At 38.7% G+C, this 9,975-nt stretch overlaps 1 protein-coding gene across 1 annotated transcript in view; it reads right to left on the bottom strand.

The window, feature by feature from the left end:
* Nucleotides 1-2,436: 2,436 nt before the first annotated feature.
* The window catches only part of st7l (suppression of tumorigenicity 7 like), a 15,746-nt gene continuing 8,207 nt past the window's right edge, over nucleotides 2,437-9,975 (bottom strand). The window contains exons 12-15 of the mRNA XM_067586810.1: nucleotides 7,894-8,044; nucleotides 7,360-7,452; nucleotides 7,059-7,198; nucleotides 2,437-4,738 (exon numbers count right to left, since the gene is read on the bottom strand). Coding sequence (XP_067442911.1) covers nucleotides 4,643-4,738; nucleotides 7,059-7,198; nucleotides 7,360-7,452; nucleotides 7,894-8,044 — 480 coding nt within the window. The 3' untranslated portion in view covers nucleotides 2,437-4,642. The remainder of the gene's footprint in view (nucleotides 4,739-7,058; nucleotides 7,199-7,359; nucleotides 7,453-7,893; nucleotides 8,045-9,975) is intronic.

Genomic DNA, 9,975 nt, shown 5'->3' with positions numbered 1-9,975 from the left:
CACATCTGAGTGTAGCAGTGCAACAGTGGCAGAGGAAGTACAGAAATCTTTTACTTATGTTAAAATAGCAATACCACAATGAAAAAAAGACTCCATTACAAGTAGAAGTCCTGCATTTAAAATCATACTTAAAGGTATACTATGCAGGATTTCAATGTATAGACTCGTACAAAAGTAATCCCTCTCAATCCACCAGAAGTGTGTGGTGGTGTATGTATCTGCAGAGACTCTGCCCTCTGCCTGTATTTTCTTATTACTTTGCTGTGTTCAGGACACTTCTGGGTGTCAACCTTTGGGCAGTAGGTGCGTAGCCCCTAGCCAGTAACACTGTGCAGGGTGTGAGGTTGGGACTCGTAGCGTAGCGACCACGTTACATCACTGTCTCTGTCTCTCTCCTCTTCTCCACTCTGCTCTCTGTCTCGGTGTCACGGATGTATAAAGAGCTGCAGGTCTGTGTGTCTGCTTGACTGAGGGCGGGGCTGAGCTACACACACACACAGAGCAGAGAGGCCACAGTGAACAGCTCTGCATTCACACAAAATCTGGCAATGCTGCACCTTCCTGCAAGGTTGCGCGGAAGTGTGGACGTGTTTATTTGTGCTTTACAACATAATGCCGTGAAACAATCAGAAAATAATGTTTTAGTTATGTGATTCACAGCTGTTCTTACCAGCACTGCTCCCTCTCTTCATTCTGTCTCTCTCTCTCTGGTCAAGTCGGGGAGGAGGGGCCAACTTTGAATGCTGTGTGTTTACAAACACCAACCGACAAATCCTACATAGTATACCTTTAAGTAAAGGTACATACTAAGTAGTGGTGGCAAAATATACTGTAAAGTACCCATTATGCAAACTGTCCCCATTTAGAGTGTTATATCAAAAATCTATTAATGGAATATTAATATTGATTTATTGACATGTACATGTAAGCAGCATTTTAAAGTTGTCAATGTGGACCTAATCTTAACAATCTATACTTTTGGGTAGTCTAATCTATAACAATGTTATTTTATAGTTATTTTATAAAGATGATCAAGATGATGTTTTACATATAAAATATTGATCTGAAAATAGCTTGTAACTATAGCTGTGTAATAAATGTAATGAAGTACAAGGTAAAATATTTTCCATACTTAGTTACATTCTGCCGCTGCAGTGCAGCCAGAGTAGTCTCTGTTGGGTTTTACTGTATCAGACATGATTGTCAGTTAGTGTGTGGGAGGAAGAGAAAAGGGCAGCAGTTTCAGTTTGTTGCCTGTCAGCTCACTTGGTGTTTTCATCAGGAAATAAAGTTGGTTTGGTTGGTTATTGTCATAATTCAAAAATATACAAACCTACCACATTTTACACAGCAAGTTCTTGGAAGGATCAATTTGTACACACTGAAACAGACCTATGGACACAGATCACACACCTGCCCATGTGAAAATTATGTTCTTTGATTTTCTGATTTTTAGTCTAACACATACTGTATGTGACCTTCAGGGACACACTTGACACAGATTGCAAGATCAAGAGTTTATTTATTCATCATGCTGGTGAGCTTACTGGATTGGCAGCAGGGTATTAGCACACAGAACCTCTAATTTAGTGGGTCACCTGTCAAGCATACATCTTTCCACTGAAGATTTTGTGGGACATCACATCAGCCATGGTCTGGTGTTTTCATGCAGAAAAGGTATGATGGACAGCATCCTGACAGCATGAGGAGATCAAATAAAAGTTCCTTACATTACCTGCCTTGTTCACATTTTTGTTGACGTCATGTTTATCCTTTATTTTCTTTCTACTCTTTCTTCTTTGCTCTGTTAGCCTGACTTTCAGACACTCCACCATGTAGGTCAGTGAGCAATACAAGTTTCAACATGCTGCATGAAACCACGCTCTGGCACTGAGAGCAAACACTTGAGCACCCATCAACAGCCCTCAACAGCGATTTTCATTACTGCTGCTCACTCACCACTTAAGCATGAGTGTATGGAGTATGATTATGGAGCCAGTGGTTCAACGGGGACATGCCATGTAAAAGCATCCGCTGATGGTGGCAGAGTGGTATAATCATAATGATGAGCATGATGGCTCTTAGCTTTATATAGTCCAGTAGCAGCAGCAGGGTGGCTGAGTAAGTAGTTTGCCCTTGAACAAGACACCGACTTCCTATCAATACTGAGGTGATTTTAAAAGATGAAGGGAAATAACATCCACCTTAGAAAAGTAATGTATTTAAATATATCTCATCTTTTATGCTGAAAATAGTTTGCTTTAGTGATTACCTGGAGAAATTGTTGTGGATTTATTGATCAGTGTCCAGTCTACACTACAACTGAAGCTAGGGCTTCAGTATCATTTATTAAATATCAATTAAAAATAACTAAAACAGTAAAATGAAGGACCTCCAGAACAACAAAAAAAAGAAAAGATTAATCACAGATGCAAGGAAATTTCACAGAAAATGTTATTTATTGAGTTTAGCTTTCAAACTCATCCAGGGGTAGTTACAGTTGTTCAAACATTCTCCTGTCTTCAGCATGTACTCTTACATTTAAGCTGCACACTCTATAATTAGAATTTTAACAGACATACATCACAAAATACTAAACAACCAGTTTTGAAATTTAGATTCAAAAACTGCCATTCAGGGTTACCCACAAAATAATCCAAATTTGCAGCATAACAACACATGTATGTGCCTTAACATCAACACCAGCTTAGCCTTTTCTACATTTGTACAAGCATGTTTGTAACTTGGCCTCTATATCTAGTTATGCTGATCATTGGACAATCAATACAACTTTTGAAGGCATCTATTTATCACATTCTATCCATCCAAATTGAACAAAGTTGCCACTAAACTTGACATCAATATTGTAGGTGTAATAAATGCCAAATGCCAAATTTCAGCCAAATGCCAATTTAGTTTGTGTGATGCACTAAGAAAGGCACTTTATCACAATTTTTTTGCAATCACATATGGAGTGAAGAGTTGTCAGTATAATGTACATCCTCAAGTATGAGATCTAGATTGCAGTAGTCACAAATAATGTAAGAACTATCAAGTAACATAACTTGACAAAAAATATCAAAATGTCCACCTCAGATGGTTTTAAACTGTAATAAAACCTGTTCATGTAATAAACTGTTGGACTAGTGCGACATCACAATGTTATTGTACTTAACTGTTGACGTATTTGTTTCCAATTATTACATTCTTTATAGTCTTACTGTATGTCTGTGGTGTTGGATAATCTGCATTTATATTACATTTACAGGCTTAATTACGATTTTTAACAAGGCACATTTGTTTCTGACGAGTTACACTCAGTTTTTACATTATATCACAACTAGGTGGTAGTGGTATCTCAGGGTGTTTAGTTTGATTAAACAGAGATTATATATTTCACAGAGGGGAATAAGTATCAGAATCAAACCAATTATGGCAAATTTTAGCAAAAGGAACAGACAAAGGCAGGGCAAGAGTACGTACTGAGTACTTTTGTACATCTTACTTGGCACAATGTGTCTGTAAATGTCTGTTAATTTTAATCACCAACTCCAAATGCTACTGAGCATACCTGCAGGCAGTGGCTAACTGAATATGCTTGGTGCATATGAGGGTTTGTCAGGGTTGATGTTCCTCACTAAAAAAACTCTAGGAAACTAGGAATTGCTGTAATCTTATGTATTACATTGACTATGTTGTGTGATTCTTGTTGGCCAGTTGACCGTCACTGTGACTTTTAACATTCTGCAGTGCAATCGTCAGAAATGAGCAATGCCACAAGAGGCCTTATGGTGACCAGTGATGATCCCATTTACATTTCGATGTTGCGGGGGTGGTGGTTGCCCCAGTGATATAGTGCTGAGGTGTCATGCCATGGTAACAACTGTTGAACTGCAGAGGCGTTGTATACACTGCAGGCACTCCGAGGCTGTAAATCACAGCTCTGTTTTTTAGTAGGTCTCACAGACTGTTAAATCTGCCCTGCTGCATGTCTGCAGGGCACAGAGGGTTGATATAGGACACATAGGTTCCCATCCCAAATACGGCATGGGATCTTTCTGATACAAATAAATAATTATGCGGAAAAAGTGAGGAATAGGATCATTTGTATCAGTAATATTCTAAAAGACAAATACTTCATGTACGTGTCTGTTTTTTTTGACAGTAACACACTACTAAAAACAAACTGACAAGACAATAATAAGAGGAGCTTTAAAATCATGCAGTTTTAGCTTTCTCTTGATTTAATTCATTATTGTGAATCAACAGAGGAGTACCTCTGAGAAATTATTAATTTTATTTTTGTACAAAATTCAGAGTCAAACCTTGTGGGATACTGAAACATTTTAAATTGCCCGTGACAAATGAATGGCCCTGTGAAATTGTTGCAAATGGTATTCACTAAATGTGTTCTTGGAAAAGTTACTGGCAGCTGGAACAGTGTGGGAGAGCATCTTAAGAGTGGTATTGCTGTGTTGATACTACCTCAGCCAACATAATCAGTAACAATGCAGCAAGTGGACAGTAATGCTGAAGACAGGAGAGCAAACACTTTTTGTCTGAGGGTTTGGAGTGGTATTGGTGTGTGTGTGTGTGTATGTGTGTATGTGTGTGTGTATGTGTGTGCAAGCATGAGATGGGGTCAGATCCGAGTCAGCTGGTGCCAAAAATTGGACGGCATGAAGCTTTCCATCTTGTCTGCTAAGAAACCCAGGGGTGCAAAGAGTGTGCTGAAGAACTGGAAGGGAGGAAAAGCAGAATAAGACTTCAGTTTCCCACTCTTAAATAATTTAAAGTATAACATTAAAAAAGATCTACTTCCCACGGCCACTATTTCACTAAAACATTATGGACAGTTTTATCCCAAAGCTTGAGATAAAACATTTCCTCACTCATAAAAAAGCTAATAAGAACTGAACATATTTATTCATGTAATCCAAAAGCTGTTTTGAGTACACTAAAGAGAAAATATCTTGTGAAAGCAACACTTTTTGTTTGTAAAAGAAGTGCTGACATCTTAATGTACTTTTCCAAAGTATCCGTGATTCAGTTGTCAACACACTTTTAAAAACATCAAATGAATCACGCTTTTTTTTCCTCAGTTACTTTCTGTTTCTCTTTTTGTCTCTAAACAGTGATACATGAGGTGAAAAGAAATAAGCCTGAAAAACTACAAAAGGCTGCTGATCATCACCCTTTTGTATGAATTAACAAGAGCAAAGACAGATATACTATATTTGTTTCTATAGTGATATGATACATTACTCTGAAATCATATAAAACAATAGAATAAATCAATAGCATTGCACTCATATCAAACCATTAATAAGAACTCTAAAGGCATGTGACTTGATGAGCTAAGTAGCCCTTGCACATCATATCCACTCCTGATCTAAACAAGATCTTATTAGAAAAGTAAGGTCAGATAAAATTACTAATGACTAAAAAGAGCTATAAATACAAGCAATTGTAGTTTTTATAATTTTTAATAAGCTCAACAAATACTCATCATATGTAAAATCTGAGGAGCAACTCAACTACTTATGGTTTTATGATCACCAGTAGGACATAAATCAACTGGGATTAAGGATATAGGATAAACAACATATTAGGTTTGTGTATAATAGAGCATTTAAAATGCATATGTCAGCGATTTAAAGGTGCAGTGTGTAGGATTTAGTGGCATCTAGTGGAACGGACTTAGCAGAAATGGAATATAATATTCATAAGTATGTTTTAATTAGTGTATAATCGCATGAAAATAAGAATCGTTGTGTTTTCGTTACTTTAGAATGAGCTCTTTCTGTCTACAAAGGGAGCGGGTGCTCTTCCATGGAGCCCGCCATGTTTCTACAGTAGCCAAAATTGGACAAACTGAACACTGACTCTATAGAGGGCCTTTCGTGTTTTTCACGAGTGTTGCCGCCACCGTAGGTTCTCCTACATGCTTGGAAGGGAAGGGTGAGGGGAGGGGTATTCAGTTAGTTGCAATCTATAAGCTTACCGCCAGATGCCATGAAATCCTACACACTGGACGTTTAAGGTAGGTACTAAAAGTAAGATGTCCTCTAAAACATTACAATATGGCTTCACTCTGAAACTACTTGAGGGGTGCTTGATACACTTGACACTTTAATAGTCCCATAAGTGGACCTATACTTCTCTAATCCCATTTAATATATGAAACAAATCCAACTACTATACTATACATGTCTGTTATCCATAAATAAAGGAAAGGCAGACTGCCACCATCATCACCACAGTCTTGCATTGCTCAGGTCTTCATATCAAGAGCAGCAGACTCAGAAAAATCTGTTTTTCCTCAGAAGGCAGTTAGGACCTCTGTGTTCCTCCCTCAATGGTTTTCATGCACTCCATCTGAACATTACACAAACCAGGCTCGCCGACCCTGCTGTAAAAATCCTATCTGCACCCAATCTTTCTCATAACAAAAGAAGAGCACTAGATGTTCTCTGTGGCCTTGTTTTTGCTACATTCTGCAAGTCTACGTAAAGGCAGGCCCTAATAAACAGGGTGACCATAAACAAAGGATTAGCCAAAGTAAAGAGCTTGCCAAACTGGCTAAAACAGACAATACAAACAGTAAAAGGAAGTCATGCATTCGTGGCTCTATGCTACACTGTTGTGTTTTCTATGGCCATAAGATTGCATTGCTCAGCTGTGGTTACTGATAGATTAAGCTGGACTACAGCTTGTTTTGGAGGGAAACACTGACTTTACAGGCCTACGACTCCCATGAGCCTCCAGTGTTACAGACAGTGATGGAAGGCAGTAATTATCAAAAGGGTTAAAAGGTTCATGTTACAAACAATATGCATTAAAACACAGATAGAAAAAAAGAGCCAGAGTTTAACAGAAAAACTAACCACCCAAGTCAACTGACATTCAAGTCTGAGTTCAACTGATAAAAATCTGATAACACATACAAAGTTGACTATCTGAATCAATAAACAAAAATTAAAAGCAACTTTTAAAAGCAACAAGCAACTTTTGAGATTTTAGTTACAGGATTTTGGATGTTTGGTTACAGTACTTACTGCTTTGGCAAAGACACCCATGAGCTCAGGGAACTGATGTGTGAGCATGGCCAGCATGGCAGTGAAGGAGCAAAGGCCTGCTGTGAAGAGGATGAAGAAGGGAAGCTCTTTCTTTGGGTACACGGACACCTCGTGGAATGCTGGAGTAACGATTCGAAAGAAACAGCCAGGGAAAGAGGGAGCAAAACAAAGACAGAACTGGAGTCAAGTTGAAACAGTGAGAGGATGATAAATCACACAATCGAAAAGGGAACAAATTCATAGAGTGCAAGTCGGTTAAGGTTTTTGTACTTCAACTTACAGGGCAGTAGTTCCCTATCTGCTGTTTCTGTGCATCCTGGGTAGGGATAAAACAGATGACCCTTCTCCAGTGGGTAGGGAATTATCCTGAAGGCTGGAAAGACAGAAAAAGGAGCAAAAAGGTAATTGAATTAAGATGAATAACATGCAAAGTATTACTTCACAGTACTGCATGATGTGAAAAATGTTTTAAACAACACAAGAGGTATTTTAAACCATGGCTAGAAAAGGCTGTTTAACAGCTGACATAATTTTCAGTAAATCCTCTACTTAGCAAAATATTATACAGAGAGATAAGACACTAATGAAATATAACAATAACAATCTAATTCCTGAGAGCAACTGTCTAATCCCTACGATCAGAAGTAGAGTATTTGCGTGTGAAAAACTATAACACAATAAGGAGCAGCATAAATGAATGATGGAGATGTCTGAACATACAGGTTATTTACTTTCAACAGAACCAAAAGAAAAGTTAGTTTTTCAATAAAAATAAAAAAAAATCTTCAACACAGGACGTAAAGGTGATACATACTGCCCTCCCAGGTGCAGTGTAGTAGGTTTAAGGCTCCCTCTGCCCTCTTCCAGTGCTGCAGGTGGAAGAAAGCATATGCCACTGCCTCACTGTCACCCCTCTTCAAGATGTGCTCTGGAGGCAGGATCAGGCTCTTCATCTCTAATAAGTACTACACACAGGAAGAGGAAGAAATACAAGACCTCTGTTCAGTACACACTTCAGTATCAATGTATCATTTGGATCCTGTGAACATGGTAAAGCATAACAGAAGTGTCTAGTATAGCTGTACTTTATACTATTGTCGAAGAACTATGCCAAGAGTATACCAATCTCTGTGTATTAGTGCATAATCCGCTTACTCTGTTATGTTACTGTCTTTTGAGTGCTAACAAAGGATATCTGCTTTCACAGCTTGGGATCTTTTTTTTTTTTAAACATTTCTATTTTGTTGAGTTCTTTTTTTTGGCATCGTTCTGTGTGGTTGTCCCAGTGGCTCTCGCCAACCCAGTGGCGGTAAGTTGTCGGTGAAAAACTCTTAACACTTTAGCTGCTCCAGAGACCTTGTGGGCTAAGATGCATACCATGTAACCGCAAAATCCATGGCTTGAACTCAGCTGGTGACATTTGTTGCACGTCATCCTACTCTCTCTCCCTATGCTTCCTGTCCATCTATATTGCATAAAAGGCTAAGTGCTGGACAAAAAATCTAACATCTAGCAAGCCAAAGAAATTTTTCTTAGATATTAGTCAACCAAACCTCGACTAAAGACACCCAAGAGGATTTACATTCAGCAGGTAGCGAGAAAAAGGACTGAAATGAGATGTTGCTTCGTTTGCTGCTTAAATGCTTAACTTAAAACCTACCTCTTCAACTTGGCTTTGGATTGGAATGCTTTATGGACGTTATTTTACTTTATTTTAATCACTTATCTTATTGAATTCTTATCGATTTTATTTGTCATTGTTTATCTCAATCAACCAATCAATTTTTATTTATATAGCGCCAAATTCACAACTCATCTCAGGGCACTTTTCACATATCTATTTTATCTAGTTTTTAATTAACTCCAAAAAATCTATTTTATTGGTTTTCATTACATTTTCAGGTTGTTTCATTCTCATGTGCATTAGTCTCTAAATGTATTTACTGTTTACAATTACTGTCTTATTATCAACTTGTCAGTCATCTCTGAAGCACTTTGAATTGCACTAACCTGTACGCGGGGTGCTAAGCAAATAAAGTTTGATTGATTGATGCGAGTTTGCTTTAAAGAAGTCTGGTCCCATGAGGTCAAAAATTTCTTCATACAGCTTTAATAGTTTCATTCACATTTTCTCCTCGTTTCTCAGTCAGCGCTTCACTTACTGTATCCTATTGTGCAATTCCCTGTGGTAAACTCCCTGCAGACTGAAAACACATTTTCTTCATGTGAGGTATTTGTTGAGAGCCTTATTTTGCAATTGTTCAAGGTGGGAGGGAAAAGCTTTCCAAAGCTCTTGTGTGTGTGTGTGTGTGTGTGTGTGTATGTGTGTTATTGTTACAGTACAGTACATTCATTCCATGAATGTGTAACATCCCCCGCTCACCCCTCCTCTCTTTCCCTACTGTGTGAGTTTGTCCCAGTGAGTCAGTCGGTTCACTGTGCTGACAAAGACCCACATCCCAGAGTTACAACCTATAGAACAGGTATGCTCTCTGAAATAACACACAACAAGCATCTAGAGCATGTTGTGTATCGCTTGTCGGCGTTATACATTTTTACTTTAAGTTTGCTCTGTCCATGGATAAGTCATTAATAGGCCTATACTGACTTTGATGAACCTGTCACTCTATATAATTTATGTCTGTGGTGCCCAGTGTGGCAGGGGTCTGTGTTAAACAAAACCTATGTACAGGGCTGGGGCCCCCTGGGCTGGATTCCCAGGCGGCCAGCTTCACAGCGCTCTGGATCTCAGACTGACACTTTGGGAAGGTTACCCCACAGCTAATCCTGTCTAATCCCTTCCATGGTCACAGGCTCAGCCAGCCATCCATCCATCTATCCAGCCAGCCAGCCAGACCATGCTGCTTTACCCATCTCCCCCTACCTTACCCTCTGT

Source organism: Thunnus thynnus, chromosome 4 (assembly GCF_963924715.1).
Source record: "Thunnus thynnus chromosome 4, fThuThy2.1, whole genome shotgun sequence".
Taxonomy (NCBI): domain Eukaryota; kingdom Metazoa; phylum Chordata; class Actinopteri; order Scombriformes; family Scombridae; genus Thunnus; species Thunnus thynnus.
Note: the sequence above shows the minus strand (reverse complement) of the source record. Positions and strands in the feature narration are given on the sequence as shown.